The sequence below is a fragment of the Trichosurus vulpecula genome, chromosome 2, assembly GCF_011100635.1.
Source record: "Trichosurus vulpecula isolate mTriVul1 chromosome 2, mTriVul1.pri, whole genome shotgun sequence".
In the NCBI taxonomy this organism is placed as follows: Eukaryota; Metazoa; Chordata; class Mammalia; order Diprotodontia; family Phalangeridae; genus Trichosurus; species Trichosurus vulpecula.
This window is the reverse complement of record NC_050574.1, coordinates 165,745,771-165,769,168: the sequence shown is the minus strand read 5'-3', so window position 1 is coordinate 165,769,168 and position 23,398 is coordinate 165,745,771. Positions and strand designations below refer to the sequence as shown.

General features: G+C 42.8%; 1 protein-coding gene across 2 annotated transcripts in view; it reads right to left on the bottom strand.

The window, feature by feature from the left end:
• The window catches only part of DCPS (decapping enzyme, scavenger), a 36,975-nt gene extending 15,162 nt beyond the window's left edge, over positions 1 to 21,813 (bottom strand). The window contains exons 1-2 of one of the 2 annotated variants that reach the window (XM_036745666.1): positions 21,573 to 21,813; positions 19,888 to 20,062 (exon numbers count right to left, since the gene is read on the bottom strand). In XM_036745666.1, coding sequence (XP_036601561.1) covers positions 19,888 to 20,062; positions 21,573 to 21,791 — 394 coding nt within the window. In that variant the 5' untranslated portion in view covers positions 21,792 to 21,813. The remainder of the gene's footprint in view (positions 1 to 19,887; positions 20,063 to 21,572) is intronic. The other variant, XM_036745665.1, reaches the window with a different exon arrangement.
• Positions 21,814 to 23,398: the final 1,585 nt, after the last annotated feature.

The window sequence follows — 23,398 nt, the reverse complement described above, 5'->3', positions numbered from 1 at the left end:
TTAAGGTGAGCAGCCTCAAACATCCATTCCTTCCTTTACTAGCACATTCTTAAAGGGAACATTCAAATTTCCCTAACTTCAGCCAGTCCCCTTTCCCCTATAGCTCTCTTCCCACAAACAACCCTAGAGAAGGAACATAAACAGCTCCAACTACTTTGGGAGAAACGTAAACAGCTGGTGACATAATGAGGTGCTAGGGAGATCAGGCACAGAGACTCGGGAAGCAAGAAAAGAGGGAGGCCCTCCAGTTTATTAAAGACTGACAAATTCCACCCCGCAAAGAGCCTGGAAAGTGGGGGAGGGATAAGTGGGAATCATGACACTCACTAAAACCTCTGGACGTATGTCTTTTGTAATGGAATTGCAAGTATATGCTGTGAGAAGCCAGGGATGAAACAGACCCAGGTAGTAAATGAGAGAAGAGGATTACAAGGGAGGGGGGTAAATTAATCTTGCACCAGTCATAGCTAGCTTAGCTGCCTTGGCTTCTGCAAATAAAGGTGCTTTTATGACTGGTACCTTCATTCTTCTCTCAGAGTTTGGCAGCTCTGGCTCTTCCTGAGAGGGAAATTGGGCTGGATAATGACTACAGGGAAAGCAAACATTTTAGCTCATTCTTGATGACTATGTCTCAGCTTCCTGTTGATTTCCCACCACTATTCTGCAGGGTTTTCAGTTTCAGGAGAGTGAAAGGGCTTTAATTTCCTGGTCCTAGAGTTTTTATCATTTACTTAAAAAAAAAAGAAACGTCCACAATTTTGTCCAGAATCCACTATCCTCTTCCCTAGTCAGACCACATCTAGAGGACAGTGTCCAGTTTTGGCCACCATATTATTGGAAGGCTACTGACATACTAGAGCGTGTCCAGAGGAAGATAAGCATGATGGTGAGGGGACCAGAAATGAGAATCCATCGAAGGGATTGAGGGTATTGGCTTGAAGATGAGACTTAGGAGAGAAATGATCAAACATCTGAAGAGCTGTCATATAAGGAATTAGATGTGTTTGCTTGGTCTCGGAGGGCAAAATGAGAAGGAAGCCATAGGGAAGTAGATTTTGGCCCAGCGTGACAATTAGAGCTGTACAAAAATGGAACATGCTGTCCATGGACACAGGGAAATCTGTTACTAGAGGTCTTCTAGCAGATGCTGTATCTTCTCTTATGGAATATGCTGTAGAACAAAGTCATGCTTTGGGTAGAAGTTGGACTAAGTAGTTATTGAAGGTCATTCCAAGGAAACAACTCTGAGATTCACATGATTCCATGTCTAATGGGAGTATTTAGCCCTAATGAGTCAAGTAAAGCAAAGAGGCCTGTACTTAAGAAGTTAGATACCGGAAAGAATCCCCACCTGCCTTATGGCTCCTTAAACCAACTTTTAGGGTCTCCCAAGACACTGGAGAACAAAGCAAAATCAAGGTAGTAAAAAGACCAAGGTCTAATAAAAAGAACATTGGCTTGGCAAACAAGAGATATATTAAACACCTACTAAGAACAGAACAATGTGCTAGGTGCTAGTTTGCTTAAGACATGATCCCTGTCCTCATGGCACTTACAGAAATAAAAAAGGGGACAAGACAGAAAAACAGCTAACTATAGGACACAATATTATAGGATGATAGTATTAGGTAAAGAATAAAGTGCTGTATGAGGTCTTTAGTGAAAGACTGTTACTAACAGGTAGCTTTGGTGCTCTTAACAGCTCTCTGAATACCCAAAGAAAACAGCATTGAATTTTTTTTACTTTAAAGTATTCGGGACATTTTAGGCACAGGAAATAGTATGAGCAAAGACATAGAAGAGGGAAAGCATCAGATGTACTTGGGGATACTACTATGGTAGTTTAGCTGGAATCAAGAATGTATGGGAGGAGAAGAGTACAAGAGAATGATGGCAAAGTAGAGCGGTACCTGGCTGTGGGGAGCTTTGAATGCCAGGTAGTTCTTGACCAATGACTTTTGGTCTTTGAAAGTTGGACAACAGTGGGGCTCTGAGTTATTTCTGGGAGGGATAGGGATGAGGTAGGTCTGCATTTAGCCAGGAAAGGGCCTCCAGCTCCTGGTTGAAACTGGGCAATGGAAGATGAGGGGTGGGGCAAGGCTAGACTAGGCCAATTCTCCTGAACCCTCAAGCCACCAATGGTCTTCTCTGTCTCCTTTATACCCGTGCTATCACCACACTCTTACAGACCTACCTAGACAATTTCAGTAACCTCCTAAAAGACGTTCTTGCTCCCTAAAGTCAACTGGGCCTTTCCATTTGCCTTGCAGCTGAGCCGTTTTGTATGCGTTGTCCCTACTTAGAATATGAGTTCCTTGAAAGTAAGGATTTTAAAAATGTTTTACTGTGCTTTTGAAAATGAAAAGAAAGAAAAGAGAGATAGAGAGAAAGAGTAGACTTTTTTGCTTCTTACTTGTGGTTCCAACACTTAGCATAGGATTTGGCATAAAGTAAGTGCTTAACAAATGCTTTTCCAACCCATTCTATTTTGCAGAGGTGAATCTGACAAGAATTAGAGGTACCTGGGATGTGAGAGATAAGGGATTGGGAAACCACACTAAGGTTTCCAACAGAAGGGATTAAGTAAATAGTGACAGTAGAGACCGAAGTATAAAGTTAGAGGGACAATAAGCTTAGTTTGGGACACACGGAGTTCACAGTGATGGTGGGACATCCAGGTGGGGATGTACTAGAAAAAGACAGATATATGGAAGTCAAGGCTGGAGATACAGATGTGGAAGACCTCGGAGATAATGGTCAAAGCCATGGAATTAAATGAGATTGGTTAGGGAGAAAGAACACCAAGAAATGAACTAGTGAAAGAAACAGAGAAATAATACTTGGAAAAGTAGGAAAACTAGAAGCATACGTTTCTGAAGCCAAGAAAATAGAGAACATCCAGAAGAACAGAGTGGTGAGCAGTAACAAAAGTGTACAGATGTCTAAGCAAGATAAAAAGCAAACAAACCAAAAGGCCAGTGAGGTCACTTCCCTCCTGGGCCATTGCTAGTGGTCTTAGCTTATGTCTTGCCATTGCATTCTGGTGACTCTGGAGGAGAGAGTGAGGCTGATGACTTTGCATGGCTCTGCTTCACTTCAATCCAATTCACTTGAAAGTCAAGACATCATTCTTGTGATGTCATTGGTCCTTTTCAAGAATGAAGGATGAATACCCAAAAGGAGGTCACTCATGACCTTCGATGATTGGCACTGGGGATTGAGGAGAGAGTGGGTTGTAAGAAAGTGAAGACTACACCTGTCTCTGTCATTAACCTAGTATGTGACCTTAGGCAAGCCACTTCAACTCCCCAGGCCTTAGCTTATATATCTGTAAAACTAAGGAATTGGACTAGGTGATTTGAAAGTTACCCTCCTACTCTAAAACTAAACTATGATTATATGAAAGTTATTAAGGATAAGGGAGCATATCTAGACAGATGTCCTTCTCCGCCTAGTTCCATCCCACAAGTGAATACAAGGCTAATCTGAGAAGGGAAGGCAGAAGCAATTGGGAAAGGGACCAGGAAAGTTCTCTTGAAGAAGATGGAATATGAGCTGAGTCTTGAAGGAAGCCAGGAGGCAGAGGGGAGAAGGGGGAGAATTATAGTTATAAAGGACATTCCGCACAAAGAAATAAGACAGAGAGATGGAGCATTCTAATTAAGGAGCTGCAGGGAGATCAGGGTTGTTGGGACCACAAAGTGCATAGAGGGGAGCAAAGTTTAAGAAGACTGAAAAGATAGGAAGGGACCAGGTAATGTAGAATTTTAAATGTCACCCAGAGAACTTTATATTTCATTCCAGAAATAATAGGGTACCATTGGGTTCTATTGGTGGGAGGGCTGGGAGAGGTTGACATGTCTGACCCATGTTTTGGGAAAATAAATTTGGTGGCTAAGGAGAAGACGGACTGGAGTAGGGAAAGGCTTGAGGCTGAGAGATCAATTACAAGGCCATTGCAATACCCCATGAGAAGTGGGAAGGCCCTGAACTAAGACAAGAAGTGTGGTAAAGGCAGAAACAATAATCAGGAACTATCAGGAGACCCCTGTTATCATCCACACTGAGGTAGCAAAAAGGAACAGGAAACAAAACCAGAAATGGTCACTTCCCAAAAAAAGACGAGACCCGATCACCTGCCTGCTCCTGATTATCTGGAGCTGTCCAGTGACAGCCACTTGTAAGAGGAACTGGGATGTCACTTGAAACCCAAGTTCCCACTAAACTTCAACAGGATCGGGACTAACAAGTGATTAGCATGGCGAAAGGTACACAACAGATGCTAAACATTAAGACAGAGTGCCGGACATAGAAAAGACCTGAGTTTAAACCTTTTCTCAGGCTCTCCCCAGTTATGTGACCTGGGGCAAGTCACTTAACTGCCCTGGGCCTCAGTTTACTTATCTGTAAAATGAAAGAGTTGGATTGGATGGCTTTGTAAGGTCCAATACTCTGAACTCTTCCTAGCTATGGGCTTGGCTCAGGTTTGGAACCTTTGGGTTCTCTGAGAGAGTAGTCAATCTAAGTCTAGCAAGATATTAAGTCCTAGACCAGATAGCTATTCTTATCTCGGGAGCAGAGAAATGGTCTAGCACTAGCCAATAAACAAGTAAGTTCTTCATTCCATTTGTGAATTTAAGACCACTTTTTTCCCTAGCCAAACTCACCCTCCCAGACTCCAATAAGACCATCAGATAACACTTTCATATCTACATATCAAAGGCAACATTTAAATACAAAATGGTAGCCTAAGGGCCACATTCTCATGCTGGGAGGGATTTCATCTATGGATTTAGAAACAACTTCTGCAGAAAATCGTCTTCAATTGGGAGACAAAACTGCTAGAAAGATACCTAACTTCTAAGATTTAGGAGAATGAGATTACTATTTGAAAGCAAAAATTCACGATGTTGAATACTAAGGTCAAATCCAGCCCTGAACAGCAAATGATGCCAACTGGACACCCAAGAGATTCAGAGTAACCTAGGACAGGAAAGGGAGGGAAAAAGTGGGGTACATGAGGCCTTGCTGTTAGTCTGAAACACACCCTTTCTCTGGCATACACATGTTCCTTTTGACAGCTCAAACACTCTTGCTGTCTGCCTTTTGGCTCCGGGGCTCTTGGGATGTCCACCAGGTCCATTGTCCTTCTTCCATTTGCAGTCATGGCACCCAGGACTAGCTGTTTTCAGAGGCAAAAGGCAAGGGACAGAGTTGCAGGTGGGAGCTGACTAGAGGAGAGTGAAGAGCAGATGCCTCTCTTTCTCCCTGCCAAACCCAGATTAATCAAATCCCCAGGAAAACGCCACTGCAAATGAAACACGAAAATGCAAACCACAGACAGTCTGCTCTCCTTCCCATACACATGTTCAAACAAGACTGTTTTCCAGTGGTCCCTAACGACTTCTACTGCATGAGGTCATTTCGATGGCTCAGGCTGTGGTTTTTGCTCTCCCTTCATTACAATAAGCCAGTTTCTATTTATCTGACCCAGATGTTCTAGGCCCAGAAGAGAAGGGAGAAACAATAGAAACAAAAAATCTGGGAATGAAGACTTTTCCTCAAAACAAAGTCAAGGCAGATCTGTAAAGATCACTGTAGAAACCTCGACTTGGCTGGGCACAAATTCAGGCCCATGGTCAGAGATGCCTTGGACATTGACAACCAAGAGAGCAGAAGCAGGTGGGAAGGAGGTGCTCAATTCCTAGGCCAGGGGCTCTTAACTTTCTTTAAGTCACAATCCCCTTAGTGCACCCCTTCTCAAAATAATGTTTTCAAAATGCCTAAACTAAAACACACAAGCTTACAAAGGAAACTAATTATAAAAATATATTTTTTAAAAACCAAGTTAATGGACTCTAGGTTAAGAACTCTATTCTAGGGCCTTTCTCTTGCTAGCCAACATTTTCCATCATCTTCAACTTAAAGGAAAGGCAGGGGTGGGCAACCTGTGGCCTGAAGGCCACAGGTTGCCCACTCCTGGTAAAGCGTAAGAGATAGGTCTGGAGGTTAGGGGTAGACTAGCAGCCGCTGGACAGTTAACAGCTGAGGGGCAGGAGCCCAAGAATTACAGAATTATTCCTCCACCCTCTCAGGAAAACTGCAGACATACCTCCAAAGAGAGGATCAATTGGGCCAAAGGGTGTGGTTCAGTTGCTGGAAGTCTCAAAAGCATATCCCCAAACCACTAATTACCTGGTACCACTGAGGATTAAGGCTGCTCTTTGAGGCAGAGGCCTGGTTTTAGCAAGGTCTTAGGTCTGCCAGGATTCATTTATAGGACCCTGGTTCCCCCATTTCTCCTTCCAATCTTTTGAAGGCTATGGCAGAGAGACTCAGACTTTTCCTCTCAGTCACCAGCCACAGTATGCTAAATGACAAGATGCCAGGGAGTTGAATGGGTCTCCTGGTTCAAAATTAAATTCTGCTATCCTAAGCACAGCCCCCACATCCCTACCCCTAACCAGAGGAGGACCAGGAAAGTGGCTTCAACCTATACACTCATTGCTAGCTTGAGGGGAATAGGGGTGGGGCCAGGGGGGGGAGGAGAGGGAAGGAAACTATGAGACTCTGAGAATGGGAAATGTTATATTGTGGGATAGCTACAGCATCCATGTTGCTCAGCAAAATGTGAGGATCAAGACAGCTGACTCCTAGTTAAAGTATGGAAATACACATACTACTGAATCCTGGTTCAGAATTTTAAACTCCATTACAAATAAAGTCTACTCTAAAAGAGAGAGAGAACACCTTACCATAACATGAAGCATCACATATGATAATCCTGGGCTATAAAAAAGTAGCCTCTCCCCCAAGGACTTATCTCATCATTTCCTTACTTCATTCTGAGAAGAACATAGATGCCAAGTCTCAATAAAAAAACTAATGGAAAATGCGCTACAGACTGTCTCCTGTGTGTGCCTGGGGTAGGCTGGGGCAATAGGCAGAAAGGGGAGACTGGGAAAAGGCACAGGACAGTACTCTGAAAAGGGGGCCCGAGGGTAGCTAAGTGGTGCAGTGGACAGGGTGGTCCTGGAGTCGGGAGCACCTGAGTTCAAATCCAGCCTCAGATGCTTGCTAGCCACGTGACCTTGGGCCAGTTATTTAACCCTGCCTCCAAAAAAAGGGGAGGGGGACCTAGCATCAACTAAAACTTGAAGTAAGCACCCCACAAAGGTTTTCAGGAGATTAACTACTGATCTGAGAGGAGACAAAGGCAGCAGGCTACCACAGACTGGAATTTGCAGATGGAGCCAAATGAAGAAATGGAATAAACTACCACTGTGGGTAATCTGGTTCCGGCCCAAGCCCAGCTCTCAGGTCCTCTGAGTAAGCGGAACTTTTTTTGCTGACAAAGGCCCTGACTCTGCCCACTAAGACTTGGGCCTTGGCCCCACTAAGGGCTTCCACCTCGGAAGGAGAACTCGCTAGTTCTTGTTGGCTACAGGGAACATACAATTTGGTAGCCTGAAGCAACGTCATTTTTTTCAGTAAAATCTAAGAAGCTCGGCCTCCACAGAAGGTAAGGCTTTAAAGAGAAAATGAAAGAGGATTTCCAGCACGCTAAGAGATTGTTACAGGTGCCCAGGTGGGGAGGGGTCGGTGGGTCTAGGCAGAAGAAGGAAGGAAGGAAGGAAGAATAAAAAAGTAGAGGTGATGGTGAGAATGGTGGTAAGCAGCTGATACAGATCTTGACTTTTCTTTGAGGTTCTGAGCAAAGGTTTCCTTTTAGACGTGGTCATTCTTTTTTAAACTAATTAATGAAATTTATTATATTCTTTTTAAAAATACAAGCTGTATGTCATTGAGATTCACAGTTTCACGTACAGGCCTCATTTTCTGTTCTACGTAGGTGAACGCTCATGTTTATTGATGTTTGTGAGGTTCAGAACAAAAAATAAAAATTTAAATGAAAGAAAACGAGGACTATCTAAGAATGATGATACAGCTGAAACACATGTAACGTGTACAGATTTACAGTTCTCCAGGCCATTTGAGCCCATCAATCACCCTGGGAGCTAGGCACTACAAGTACTTAGCTACATTTCACAGATTAGGATCAAAGGAAGGCTACCTTTCTGATGAGCTTTCCTTGGACTCTGCTCCAAGAAGAATACCACACAGAGGCCCAAGGGAAATGGGAGTCCCATCCTGGCCTGTGGTGGAGAGTAGCCCTTCACACAGGATACCTGGAATGCAATCTGCTCTAACTCACACTGCCCTTGCCTCCTTCCAAACCCTCAAGAAAACTTTAATACTTTGGTATCAAGAGGTTTGAGGTACACAAAAGGGGAAAGAAAAGAGTCTGATGCCTTTAAGATCACTGGGAGGGAAGGCTGAAGGCACAAAGAGATGCTAAAACAGGTCCCTGCCCTCTCCTCTTATTCCTCCTACCTCCTGTCCCATCTCCAAAGCCCCACTTAAAATACTGAGTGGACCCCAAACCTGTTTACACTGGAAAACAAACTAACTCTCCTCAGTGGACTGTGGGAAACGTCCTCCCTCTGCCCCTCTGCTCAGAATGTTCCCTCTTTCCCAGAATGCCCCTTCATCCAAACTTTACCCCCAAAGCCCTGGCTCACATCCTACCTCCTGCAGGAAATCTTTCCTGCCTGCCCTGGCTCACAGGAATCCCTGGCTCTTCTGATCTCCTGCAGCCCTCATTATCCATACCACACATCTAACATGTGACAACAAGCTTCCTTTGTTCCATGGGTTGTTGTGGCCAAAGAATCTACCCGTGGCCGGCCAACTGGCGATGAGCTTCTCTGTACTTAGCTAAGGTTGGCTTCAGAAGGCAAACTCCGTCTATTGCTGGGACTGAGCTTTCTAGCATGGTAGAACCCGCCTGGGCATGTGCATTGCCTGCAAGAACCCGGGGCCATCTCTACACCACAATGGGGTTCTCACAGTAGGACTTTGTGAAGGCCTTGGTGAATAGGCTCAACACATTAAAACCAAATTAGATGAAGGAGAACAAAAGTGAAAAGTGTCATCCAAGAAATGTATGAGTGAGAAAGAAGATGGACTGGTCATACGGCAACAGCAGGAGATAACACTTGATGGACAGGTTGTGCACTCTACTGGTAGACTCTTGATGTTGGAAAAGAGCAAGGAAGACCCTGGCATGTTAAAGTGGACCCCTGTAGTGAGCTTATGGGAAGACACAGACAAGAGCTGGGAAGGAGTTGATGGACTGGGATCAGAACTATTAGAGGGAATGTGCACAATGACATTGCAGAGGCTGTCTTCCTACCTGTCTGACTGTTCCTTCTCAGTCTCCTTGGCTGGCTCTTTATCCATATCATGCCCCCTAAATGTGGGTGAATCCCAAGACTCTGTTCCGACCATCTTTTCTGTTCTCTCCCTATACTCTCTCACTCGGTGACCACATCAGCTCCCTTGATTCTCCACAAGCAGTCCCCTTGTAGCCAAGCTTAAAGACAGCTAATCCAGAAGATGAGAGTGTCCAAAAAGAAAAGGATGCAGATGACTCACAGATTTATATATCCAGTCCTAGTCTCTCTCTCCTGAGCTCTATTCCCATATCACCAGCTGCCTGAAGGATATTTCAAACTGGTTATCCCATAGACATCTCAAACATATGTCTAACGTAGAACTCACTCCCCCCAGATCCACTTGTTTTCTTAAGTTTCTTATTTCTGTCCAGAGCACCATCATGCTCGCCTGTGTCCCACAACCTCTTACTCACTCTCCCTCACTCCATATATCCATCCACTCGCTTGTCAAATCTTGCCATTTTTGTCTCCAACATCTCTTGCATCTATCCCCTTTTCATTATTCATATAGTTACCAACTTAATCCAGGCCCTCATTACCTAACAATTTAACAGTCTCCTAATTGGCCTTCCTACTCCATTGGTCTTTCCCTACTCCAATTCATCCTTTATACCATTGCCAAAGTGATTTTCCTCAAGCAGGTCTGACCCTGTTACTTTCCCTACTCAATAAAGTCCAATGTTCCCCTACTGACTCTAGGGTCAAACAGAAATGGTTTAGCATTTAAAGTCCTCCACAACATGGTCCCAACCTCCCTTTCCTGCTTCATTATACCTCCCTCCTCTTCCCACATTCTACAGGCTAGCCAAACCAATCTCTTTGCTGTCGCTGTCACTGTCACTGTCTCTCTCTCTCTCTCTCAATCTCACTCACACACACACACACACAATTTTGGTCTCTGTGCCTTTTCCCTGACAGTCCCTCATGCCTGGGATACATTCTTTTGTCACCTCTCACTTGGAGAATCCCTTACATCACTTATGATGCACTTGTCGTTCAGTTGCATCCAACACTTCATGCAGAGCATATCAGGCCTCTCTATCCTCCACCATCTCCCAAAGTCTGTCCAAGCTCATGTTTGTTGCTTCCATGACACTATCTATGATCCAGCACTACCTTCTACTTAAAGCCTTTGCTGATCTCCCAAAGGCTAGTGCCCCCTCTTCCTAAACTTCCCTGCATTGACTGTGCTTTTGTTTGGTATAAATGTGTATGTGTACATGTTGTCTTTTTCAAGAGAATTTAAATTGGGACTCTTATATTCTTTGTATTTGCATCCCCAGGGTCTAGCACAGTGCCAGGTACATAGTAGGTGTTTAATAAATGCCTGATGATGGACTAAGTAATATGCTACCTTAGATCATTAACTTTTCATGTGTATGTCTTGTTCCCCCACTAGCATCTAAATAAGTTCCTTGTGGGCTGTAGCCCTGTGTTTTAGCACTTACACACAGATGTTCAAAAACTTTTTGTTTCCTGACTAATGTGCTCCACATGACTGCTAGTCACACACATGCATCTATTAGGGAAGTTAGAGCAGATCCTGAAATATTCCAAGAAATGTAGGTCATCTTTGCAGAAAGTGAGGCTTCAATTTTCATGCCACAAGGATTCTGGCTGCTCAGAACACAAATGTCCTAGCTGGGCCTGGGCTGTGGGAGCTGATCTCTCTATGTGATCAATCTGGCCTTCTACCTGCAGTGCCACATGGAGAATACATTTGGAAAGCCCTCAACTAACTCTCCTTTAAACGCCAACTGATCTCTCTCTAAAGAGGGACAGTCTGTGGCTTCAATAACAGAAAATTTAAGGCTCTAGAACTGGAAAGAACCTTAGAAATCAGCTAGTCAAACCTCATTGGACAAACAAGGAAATGAGCCTGCTGAGAATAAATAACTTGTTCACAATGCCTTAAGTAGCAGAGACCAGATCAAACCCAGGCCCCAGGCCACTACGTTTTTCTACTATACCAGTTATAAAGCCAAAGGACAGTCATTCAATGAGCTGGTCAATAAGTATTTATTAAGCAGCTGCTATTTGCCAGGCACTACGTTAAACACTGGAGATACAGAGAGAGACAAAAGGCATGGGACAGAAACTTTCCTCTCAGGTCTCAGCAATATTCTATCCTGGTCTAACCTAGGCCACAAGGGGGTTTTACTCCAATTTAAAGCTTTCTCAAAGCTACCTTCCTCTCTACTGATTGAGAATGAGTGACGCCATGTCGCTGGCTACACAGCCCTAGATTCCTAGACTGTCACTGCTAGGAAAGGTCTCAGACTTGATCTGGTCTAGCCTCCTACTTTTATAGAAGAAGTTAAGGCCTAGAGGAAGGAAGTGATGTATCGAAGGTCATATCACCTCTCTTTTTTAAAATTTATTTTTATTTTTTTCTACTTAATAGCATTTTATTTTTTCCAATTACATGTAAAGACAGTTTTCAACATTCACTTTTTTAAGATTTTGAGTTCCATTTCTCTCCCTCTCCTCCCCCTTCCCCAAGAGGGCCACATTATCTCTTTAGAAGAGATCTGACCAAGACTATCCCTGGCCATTAGTATCCTTTTAAATACTGTCATTACTCTAATAACTCCTGTCCTCTGGCTCAGCTGCAAAAAGAGCTGAAGAGGACACCCATGATAAAATGGGATGATGCCAAAGTCTTGTGCTGGCCTGTGATGGAGTGGAGCCCTGAATGCCTGGTACCCAGTCCTCCTCTCCAGCTGCCAGCGAACCCAGCCACAATATACAATTCCATCCAGGGCCTAAGTCACCCTGGCATGGCAGTTCTGTGTAGCCATAGCAGCTGTGCCAACCTTCCTCCTTAATACTTTCAATTACGATTTCTCCGGAGATAAAAAAAAAAAGTCCCAATGAAGATAACCTGAAGAGGTTCGAAACATGAAGAGGAAGGGAAGCTCAACATAAACAGAAGTTAAGTAAAACTCAAAACCCCAGAAGAAAAAACCTGAACTGAAAACTCTCACTAACAGTAGCTTCAAATAAGGCTTCTGTATAAGCCCTACAGTGGTTTCTCCGGTGATTCTCTCTGGGAACCACTACACTGTCTGAGGCTCAGGTTTCCACCATGTAAAATTGGGGAGGACAATAGTGGCCTGGGGCTAAAGTCCCAAAGTTTCTTGGAAGCATATTAGTGGATGGTTCCCAAGATCTGGTTTGTTTCTTTCTTCCCTACCTTAATCCCCCCTTTACTCACAGATTCTTAGCTCCTCCTACTGAACTGGAGATTATACTCCCTTGTTTTACATCCTGGGAAACAATTGGCCTTTTCAGAAGATAGTCCTGGCTTCTAAGTCAGCACCACACCCCCCCCTTTCCTTTCTCAGAAATGTCTCCCTCCCCAGATAAGAGGTCACTGAAATCTCATAGAATGGGCTCCACTGATGGAAGAGTCGGAGTGTTTGAGCAGTGGGATTAGATAAAGCCAGAGGCTGTTTGCCTAAGGGACATGTTCTAAGGTCAGATCTACTCTGGCTGGTTTGACAGAGCATCAAGATGAGCTGTCAGCTGTCAAATCATAGGAATAGCAGGAATAACAATGCAAGGAGGGCATTGGACTGTGGGTCAGGAAATCTAGGACTGCCACTAATTTCTTCTATATCCTTGAACAAGTCATTTAACCTAAAGGTCACCTGCAAATTGAGAAGGTTGGATTAGATGATCTTTAAGGATCTCTGAGCTCCAAAGGCTTAGGAAGAATCCTACCAAAGGACAAAAGGGAGAAGCTGAGGTGAAAATTCAGCAGAAGGCCATGGATCTAGAAATGTCCTGCAGAGAGGGAGAAACATGGGAATGGAAATCTCCTGAAGTAAGAACTTCGAAGCAGATGTGTCCCCACCATCCAGCACAAGCCCTGGCACATAGCAGGTGTTTAAAAAACACTTGTTAATTGAGTTGATAAAAGTATCCAGTGGTGAAGCCTACAGACCTCTTCTCAGAATGTTTTTAAACGCATAAAATAAAACATATAAGATGACAACGGAAACCAATCTTAGACTGAAATATAGTTATCAAAATATTTTTAAAAAGATAAGTGTATGGAGCTAGGATAAGAACCCCTGTTTAAATCTAAGACAGCTCCAAAAGAATCACGATGGAAAATGCTATCCATATCCAGAGAAAGAACTATGGAGTCTGAATGCAGATTGAAGCATATTATTTGCTCTCTCTTTTTCTTTCGTTGTTTTGTTTTGTTTCTCCTTTCTCGTGGTTCCTCCCACTGGTTCCAATCTTCTTTCCAACATGACTAACGTGAAAATGTTTAATATGAATGTATATGGAGAGCCTATATTGCATGTTGTCTTGGGAGGGGGAAGGGGAAGGAGGAAGAGGGAGAAAATTAAAAACTCAAAAGCCTATGGAAGTGAATGTTGAAAACTAAAAATAAAAAATAGAAGAAAAAAGAACCCCTGTCTTAGGGGGCAGGCACCGTTGGTGTGTTGGGTCTGGAGTGGCAGGAGTAGGCTGGGAGATGTGAGGAGCCCTGCAGAGAGCCACCCAGGGAGACTCTCAATGGAAGGGGGCTCTGGCCTCCTGTTCCAATCTAAGAAGGAACTTGCCCATTCAGGCTCTGGACAGGCTGTTTTATTCAGAGTGCCACAGTAACACTGCCACCTTGTGGCTGCTCTCCAATTTGCCCAGAACTGATCAGGAATTCATCCATTCAACATTTTTATTAAGCACCTTTTCTATGTATTTCATTGTAGTAGGCCACATAAGGGGAGCTATTCAAGACATAGTCACTGCCCTAAAGGACCTTAAAAGTGGGTTGCATCCCTTCTCCTCATCTATAAAATGAGGGGATTGGAGGCAAATTCTATGGTCCCTTCAAGCTCCTAAATGTCCTGAGCCTGACGCTAGCCCTAGCTCAGTGCTGTGTGTGAACCTGAGTGACAGTTTCTTCTTTGGGGCCAGGCTCCGTATGGTCACCTCAAAAATACACCTTATAAGGAGAGAGGGGAACTAATGGAGCTTGTCCCTAACCTTTGTCTCAGTAGTTGAGAACCTTGGAACCCCTGCCAAAGGAACCAACTGAAATTGTTCTGAGTAGCACTGTCTAATTGGTAGTTATTCCGAAAGGAGCAGGAGATTCAGAACGGGCAGTATTGGTACTACTGTGTTAAATTTAATGTATACTTTAAAAAAAAGTAAGAGATTTATGGTTTCATATACAATCATTTTTTGTTCATATTTGTATATGGAAAGTTCATGTTTATCAAATTTATAATTAAAACAAAGAAAAAGTTTTTCTGGGAACATATGCTACAGTGTAGCACATGTTTCATGTAGACTACAATAAAAATACACATATGTATGTGTCAAATAATCTAAATAACAAATACTCATATTTTGTTCATTATCAGCATTTTAAATCCTGCTTCCAGTTATGAGGTGCTAGTATATGGTACTTACCATCAGTACGTCATCATGTACTGGAGGTTGTATATCTCTTTAGTAAAAATTTCCCACCCCACCAAACTGACCAGGTTGGGAATCTCCAAATATAACTTGGGCAATACTACATAAAGACTGATGAGAGGAACTGGAAGAGTTTAGCCTGGGAAGAGAAGGCTTAGGGGAGATGTGACTGTGATCTTCAAGTATGTAAAGGCTTGGCACATGGAAGAGGAATTAGACTTGTACTGCTTGGCCCAAGACAGCAGAACTAGAACCAATAGGTAGATCTTGGTTATTATATATGAGGAGGAGAAATTTAACAGTTAGAGCTGCCAGCTCCTCACTCATTACTGATGACATGCACTGAGCACCTGCTTGCCCCCTCCCCATCCACAACCCCTACCCCTGCAACAATGCTCCTCACACTTTTTCATCAGATAGAACCAGGGTCCAGGACACTCACTGTGCCTCCATCTGACTTGTGGTTATGTTAAAGATGACAAATGTGAAGCAGATGCCTAAGCCCCAATGCTTCATGGTGTCAGGCTTAGTGGATGCTGTGGCTGTTATTATCAGGCCAAAGGAGTCAACTGTGATTCACTGTACAGAGCTGGGGAAGACTTGAGGTAGTAAAAGATGGGGAGACTGTAGGAAAAGCGACTTGAACAAATACAAAAACACGAGTTCAGGATGCTGCTAATGAAATAAATGAAGAGGCTGGGAACAGTCCTACCACAGCCATCGTCCTTGCACAGACATTGCTAAGGAAGGCTTTGCAAGATTAGCAAAGAGGCAAATCTGGGGGAGATCAGGAGAGGTGTGATGCAGGAGCTGATGCTATCACTGCTGAGCTAAAGGAGCAGTTTAGAGCTGTCACAACCCCCTGAAGAAATCACTCAGGTGGCTACAATTTCTGCAAAAGGACACTGATAAACTGGCAATGATATATATGATAAAACAAAAAAAAGTGTGCATGAAAGGGAATCATTACAATAAAGGATGGAAAAATAACGGATGAAAAAGCAGAAATGATGAAAGCCATGAAGTTTAACAGAGGTCCCCTCTTTCCATATTTTACTAATGTAGTCAAATGTGAACTCCAAGATGCCTATTAAATAAAAAAGGTCTCTAGAGTCCAATCTCTTGTACCTGCTCTTGAAATTTCATATGGTTGCCATAAGCCCTTGGTCATAGCTGCTGAAGATGTTGAAGGAGAAGCACTTGGTACACTGGTTTTGAATAGGCCAAAATTTGGATCACCAGTTGTTGTAGTAAAAAGTTTTGGTGACAACAGAAAAAAAAAAAACAGCTTAAGGACACCGACTACTACTACTGGTGGTGCAATGTTTGGAAATGAAAGACTGACCCTAAATGTTGAAGATATTCATGATTCTGGAAAAGATGGAGAGATTTTTAAGACAAAGGATGATGTCATGCTTTTGAAATGCAAAGGTGAAAAATCCCAAACTGAAAAGCAGATTTAAGAAATCACTGAACAGTTAGAGATTACAAGTAGTAACTATGAAAAAGAAAAGTTACTGAATAGCTGGTAAACTTTCTGATAAAATAGATGTAATAAAGGTAAGTGAAACAAGTGATGTAGCAGTGAATGAAAAGAAAGATTGAGATACTGATGGACTAAATGCCATACAGGGCATTGTTGAAGGCCGAGTGCTAGAAGTTAGCAGTACCTGGCTGACCTCAGTGCATTCCAGTCAGAAAATAATTAATTCATAAACTCCCCCCCCCCAAAAAAAGCTGGAATAGAAATAAATTAAAAGATACTGAAAATTCCTGCAGTTATCACTGCTAAGAATGCGACTGAGGAATAATCACTGACAGTTGAGAAAATTTTATATAAAGCCCCTCAGTGCCAGTCGTGGTGGCCCACACCCTGTGGTTCTTGCTATTGGGAGAAGCAGAAGCAGAGGCTGGTGAAATATCTGCGTTCTGGTGGTTCTGACCTAATACAACTACAGCTGCCTGAGTGTCCACATTAAAAGTGGCACCAATACAGTGAACCCTGGGGTTAGGGAGACCACCAAGCCACCTAAGGAGGGATGACCTAAGAAATGCGACAGGTCAAAGCTCCTATGCTAATTGACAGTGGCTATGGCCTGGGAGAGACAGGAAGATCTAGACTCAAAAAAAAGGTCCTTAAAGATCAGTCATGATGCCATGCTTGGAGATTATGTGAGCATGGCTGACAAAGGAACAGGCAACCCACTTAGAAGTAAATAACAAACTAAAATTGTAAGAATCATACAGCCTCTCTGTTAACTATGACAGAAGTTGAAATCCTTGGAATGGTGGGATAGGTGGAGGCTTGGGAGGTAGCATGTTCTAATTCTCTGGAATAGCATAGCATCATTAGGAACTATGATGCAAGGTATAAGATAGTATTCTTCCCTAAATTCAAGGAAGTTAGTTGTAGAAAGTGAGTTAAATAAAGGCTGATGTTTAAGAAAATCATATAAAACCATCAATTACTGGTTTCAGGTGATGAAACATATCATGGTTTAATTGTTTTATTGTCATTATTAACCAAGCCTACAGAGAATTTATTCTGAATTTGTGGATGAATAAAAAAAGCCCCACAAAAACATTTGTACATTCTGGAAAAACAAAACAATTTGAGTTACCCAAGAGTGGCATGAGCTGCCTTGGGAAATAGTGGGTTTTCTGTCACCAGAGGCCTTGAAGTAAAGCCTAGATAACCACTGGCTGGGGATGAGATAAGGAGATTCCTATTCAAATATGGGTTGGAATAGATAGCCTTTAGATTTATCTTTTAGCTTGGATTCTGTGATTTTGTGGAGAGTAGAGACATTGTAGAGATCACATAGAGGCAATGAGGCTTAGGATAAGTGAACCATCACTTGGGTAGCCTGGGAATGGGGGGGGTTGAGTGGGGAAGGAAGAAGCTATTCCAAAGCTTTCCCAAACTCCTTTGGACCTCAACAGTACGCCTATCCGCAACATTTACAGCAAAAGACTTAGTCCTGTTTCACTCAGAAGAAAAAAGTTAGTTACCTCAGCTCCTCTCCTCTACTCAACAAAACTTCTCAGCATCAGCACTCACTTTATTCCCTCTGGTGACAGAAGAGGGGCTACCCTTCCTTCTCATTCGGGCTAATCCTTCTATCCCTTCCCTGTAATGTCACTTCATCCTCTCCCCTCAAGGTCATGCTCTGGCAGGACAGTCTTTCTATATTCTATCCTTTGGCCATCTCAATCTCTTCCATAGTTTACAATACCACCTCCCCTATGTCGATAATTCCTAAATCAGAATCTTCATGTTTGACCTCTCCAAATTTCCAACTACCTACACAATTTTTAGCTGTGTGTTCCTCTGTCACCTCAAACTCATATGTCCAAAACCAGGTTTACATCTGCTTTCCCTTCTGATTTCAACATGTCTCTCAATGGCACTATCATTCACCAGCCTCTCTGTTGGAAACCTTGGTGTTTGTCATTCAATTCAACCAACATTTATTACCTTTGATTCTTTCCTTTCCCTCACCTATTATATCTAATTAGTTACCAAATCCTGTTGAATCTATCTTTCATCCATCCCTCAACTATTTCTATCCTAGTACAAGGCCTTTATTACCACTTGCGGGGACTACCACCATAGCCTCCCAACAGGTCTTACTGCTTCCATTTTCTTCTCCTCTCTTCCAATACATCCTTCATTCTTCAGACTACAATCTTTTTTATGAATCTGATTGTGTCACTCTTCTGCTCAAAAATCTTCCTACTGCCAAGCATGTAAAGCCTACCATTCAAGGCCATCTACAGTCTGACATCACAGACTTTATCAGTCTCATTTCATATTCCACAGATCTGATGCTCCAGTCAAACTAGGCTCTTTGCACCCTGATAAGAGTCTGTGTTTTCTTTCTTCTGTATCTTTCCTTGTGTTGTTCCTTAGGCCCGAAATGCTCTCCTACCATTCACAGCTATGCTATAAAACTAAATAACCAAATCCCCTTTGAAGTTCTCCCTGATTCCCTCCAAACTTCAAGCTGATAGCTTCAGACCTCACAGATGACTTTGTTTTATTCCTCTATTTGATGTAGTTATGAGGTAATAGGGTGTACTATAAATATGTGTGTTTCTGCTTTGTACCTCGACAGACTACAAGCTCAGTAAGAGCAGAAGTTATGTCTTAGCCTAAACAAGTTCTTTCTCTCAATGCCTAACACAGTGCTCTGCACAAAGCAGAAACTATTCAGAAGAGACGGGAAAAGCCCAGAATCATCTGGTAGAGACTACAAGAACTAGAGTAATTAGCCCTAAAAATTAATTAAAAACAGGAAAAAAGATATGCTTGCTACAAAATAGCAAGGAGGCACAACTATGGGGATGTGGGTGACTACGGAAATGATAAAAATGAAAAGAGAACAGTCTTTAAAGAAGGATTCCATTAATTTTGTAAGTGGAATGTTTGTGGTAGCAGAAAATTATCCAAACAGGAGTAAAAAAATGGCCAAAACAGTCTTTTGTTTGGGAGGTGTGGTGATTCACAGCTCATCACAGTGCCTTTGGCTATGATTATCTTCCACCCTTGTAAATTGATGGGTACATTTAACAAAATGACAACTTCTAAGCAAGCAAATCCAGAATGGCCAATTATTTCAGACTTCTTAGATGGATAAATTGAGATTTATTCAAATAAAGGACTCAAGTGTTTGTGTTCTCTGTTGCAAAAGTATTTGTTGCACATCAAGGATGTGAAGACATTTTCAAAAAAGCAGGAGAAAACCTTTCTCAATGAAGAAGCCAAGATCAAATCAATCAAAAAGACAGTTTCAAGATTTCGTGAATGTAAATCAGTGTTTTAATGCTTTAGTGTAAGCAAAAGTCAAGCCAAAAGCAAAAAATTAAACTCCAGCGTACACCGCAAAAAGTGTACTGCATTTATAGATGGTGATGTAACTGTTGAAAGAAAATTGGTAAGTTTTTACCTCACAATAATATAGAGATGAACGGATGGATATTCTGCAAATTTTAAAATATACTACAAGCAAAATCTTAAATCCTGCCCCTCGTTGCATCATACACTATTCTGTTCTCTAGCCCATGCCTGCTCCCCCAGTCCGTATGCACACAGAAACCTAGAAACCTACAAATCATTCTTTCTCCCCCTCCCATCCCCCATACTCACCGCTCAGCAGCCTCGGTGGGAACAGATTATAGGTGCTGTAGATGTCATTGGAGAACTGTAACTGGAGTTCAGGGCTCCCAAGCAGGAGCGGAGCCACCTGGTCCACTTGGAAGGGAGTCTTCTCAAGAATAACAACTGCATCATCCCCTTCTCCATCCCCTGAGGTCTCGTTTACCTGTGGGGAGAGGCTCAGAACAATCAGAAGGTAGAGGAGGTTACCCCAGAGCCTGCCTGACTTCACACTATCTTCCTGGACCTTGTGGGGAGCCAGCAGCTAGAACTGCCCTGTCACTTTAACCCGGGCCCTTTCCTTTCCTTGCCCGAGTTCGCACATTGGTCAATATTGAAACCAGGACTAGAATTTAAGTTTCCCCACTCTTAGATGACAGGGTTCTTTGGTGACTAGTCAGTAGGGACTTTAGACCAGAAGCATGAGGGGCCAAGAGAACTTGGCCAAAAACCAGAGACACAGAAGCCTAGGCCTACTGACCTCAAATCTAGCCATGGGAGAGAGAACCTGATATTCCAAGGTCCGGGAAAGTTAGGGATGTTGGGTAGCTGCGATATTTGGACTAAGCAGTGCCCTCTTTGCTATTACTAACCAACTGTAATTTCTCAAGAACTATCTCCCTGCTGAGCTCCTTGAGATTAGAAACTGTTTCAACTTTTTGTCTTAGATCTTTCAGCATCTGGAACATTGTGTTTAGTAAGTGCTTGGTGGTTGTTTTCAGGTCCCTTTGGTGTGTGGTCCTGTTATGTTTATTAATGCACTTATTAGTTACAATTTTATTAATAAAAAATAAAAGTCAGCAAGGTGGCACAGTGAATAGACCGCTGGGTCTGAAGGCCTGCCTCAGACACCTATTAACAGCGGGACTCCGGGCAAATCCTTTAACTTTTCTGGGCCTGTTTCCTCACCTCTAAGAAGCGGACGATAATGACAGCTACCTCCTGCGGTTATTGTGAGGACCAAAGGGGATTTGCAAAGCACTTTTGCAAACCTTAAACCGCTAAATAAATGGGAGCTTTAATCATTATTAAAAACATTTGTGGAGGCAGCTAGGCGGCGCAATGAACGGCAGAACTACCTCTAGAGTCAGAAAGAGCTGAGTTCAAATGTAACCTCAGATACTAGCTGCACCTAACCTTGAGCAACTCACTTAACCTTTTTTTTGCCTCAGTGTCCCCATCTGTAAAATGGGGGTAATAATAACCCCTACCTCCCAGGGTTTTTGTGAAGATCTAATGAGATAACGATTATATATAAAGGGAGTGGCATATAGCGGGCAACATATAAATGCTAGCTATTATCATTTACTATTATTATTAATCTTGCCCCGGGTCGAAGAACAAATTACAGTGTCAGAGCCGAGAACTCTGACACGAGAGTCCACCAACAACATCTCCCGGGGGACTAAATCTGAGTAAACAACAGAATGAATGAATAAATCTTGTCCGGGACTCTCTGCTCAAGGCTGAGTAAAAGCTGTCATTTCCACTCTTCCGGTCTCTGGTTGGTACATCCCGTCTCCCTTATTCAATAATTGGTACATCCCGTCTCCCACGTTCCATGATTGGTACATTCCCCGCCGCCGAAGCGCGGAAAGGAAGTAAGGAGACACAGATGCGAGCCTTTGGTACGGGCCCTTCCGCCTCACTCCCCCGAGGAGCGGAAAGAATGGTACCTTCCCGTGGAGGAAAATTATTTTATCCCGCGAAGACTCTCTGAGCACTTTCTGCAGTCGGAAGCCAGAGAAAGGGAAATGGCTGGAAGCGGCGGTTCCGTTCCCAACGGGCTCTTTATCGCCTCCTGGCCCAGGAGCCAGGACCGACTCCTCCTCCTTCTCCTTCTCCTCCTCCTCCTCGCGTCTTCTCTTGCCGGGTTGAACTGATGGGTCCGCCATGCTACCTCGTTTTGTGGTGTGCGCATGCGCGGGAGGAATGGCGCCTTTGGCCCTTTTCGCGGTTTCAACCGGGAGTCTCCGAAAGGGTATTTGGACTACAATTCCCAGCATGCCGCGGGTCCTAGATCCTCTGTCCCCGTTTGGGCCATACCCACATACATGCTGTAGTAATGTGGCCCGTATTAGGGAGGATTGTGGGGTGAGTTTAGGAATTGATGTCAATTATCAGTCCCAGCTTATCACAGAAACTAATTTAAAAAAATGTTCCCAATTACATGTAAAACCAATTTTTAATATTCATTTTTTTTCTTTTCAAATTTTGAGTTCCAAATTCTCTTCCTCTCTCCTCTGGAACAGCAGGCAATTTGATATAGGCTATACATGGGCAGTCATGCAAAACACATTTCCATGTTATGTTGTAAAAGAAAACACAAATAAAAAAAATCCTCATGCACAAAAAAGTGAAAAGTGGTATGCTTCCATCTGCACTCAGACTCCATATTTCTTTTTCTGGATGTGAATGGCATTTTCTATCATGAGTCTTTTAGAATTGTTTTAGGTCCTTTCCTTGCTGAGAAGAGCTAAGTCTATCAAAGTCAGTCATCGCACACCGTGGCTGTTACTGTGTACAATGTTCTGGTTCTGCTCACTTCACTCAGCATCAGTTCATGTAAGTCTTCCCAGGTTTTTTTGAAGTCTGCCTGTTCATCATTTCTTATAACAATAGTATTCCATTACATTCATATACTACAACTTGTTCAGCCATTCCCCAATTGATGGGCATTTCGTCAATTTCCATTTCTTGGCCACCACAAAAAGAGCTGCTATAGTTTTGTACATGTGAGTCCTTCTCCTATTTCTATTATCTCTTTGGGATACAGCCCTGGAAGTGGTATTGCTGGGTCAAAGGCACATTTATATAGCCCTTTAGGCAAGGTTCCAAATTGCTCTCTAGAATGGTTGGATTTGTTCACAACTGCACCAACAATGAATTAGTGTTCCAATTTTCCCACATCTCCAATATTTATCATTTTCCTGTTTTGTCATGTTAGCCAATCATATGGGTGTGATGCGGTACCTCAGAGTTGTTTTGATTTGCATTTCTCTAATCAATAATGATTTAGAGCATTTTTTTCATATGACTATAGTTAGCTTTAATTTCTTCCTCTGAAAACAGCCTGTTCATATCTTTTGACCATTTATCAATTTGGGAAAAACTTAAAGCTCTGATTTTAAGGCTTAAGTCTCTGAAGGACTTTGCTGATAATGAGATTTCATTAACTTTGTCCTCAATTTAATTCAGACCCCACTTAGGTGGGAAAGTCCAAGGTGCTCTACACAAGTAGGGAAGGATAAATTCTTTGATTGGATTGCCCAAGGCTGGGCAATTTGGAAGTAAATGACATCATCAAAGTTACATTCCTCCAGTCTCTCATTAGAATAGGTATACTTCTCATTGTAATAGTTATTCTTTCATTAATTGTTATCTAATCAGAGTTGATTACCATCCTCAGGTACACCCACTCTTCCATATAAACTCTGAGCCCACCACCATGATTCATCTTTGGCAGTTGAGAATGTCACTGACTCATTTTATTAGTAATATG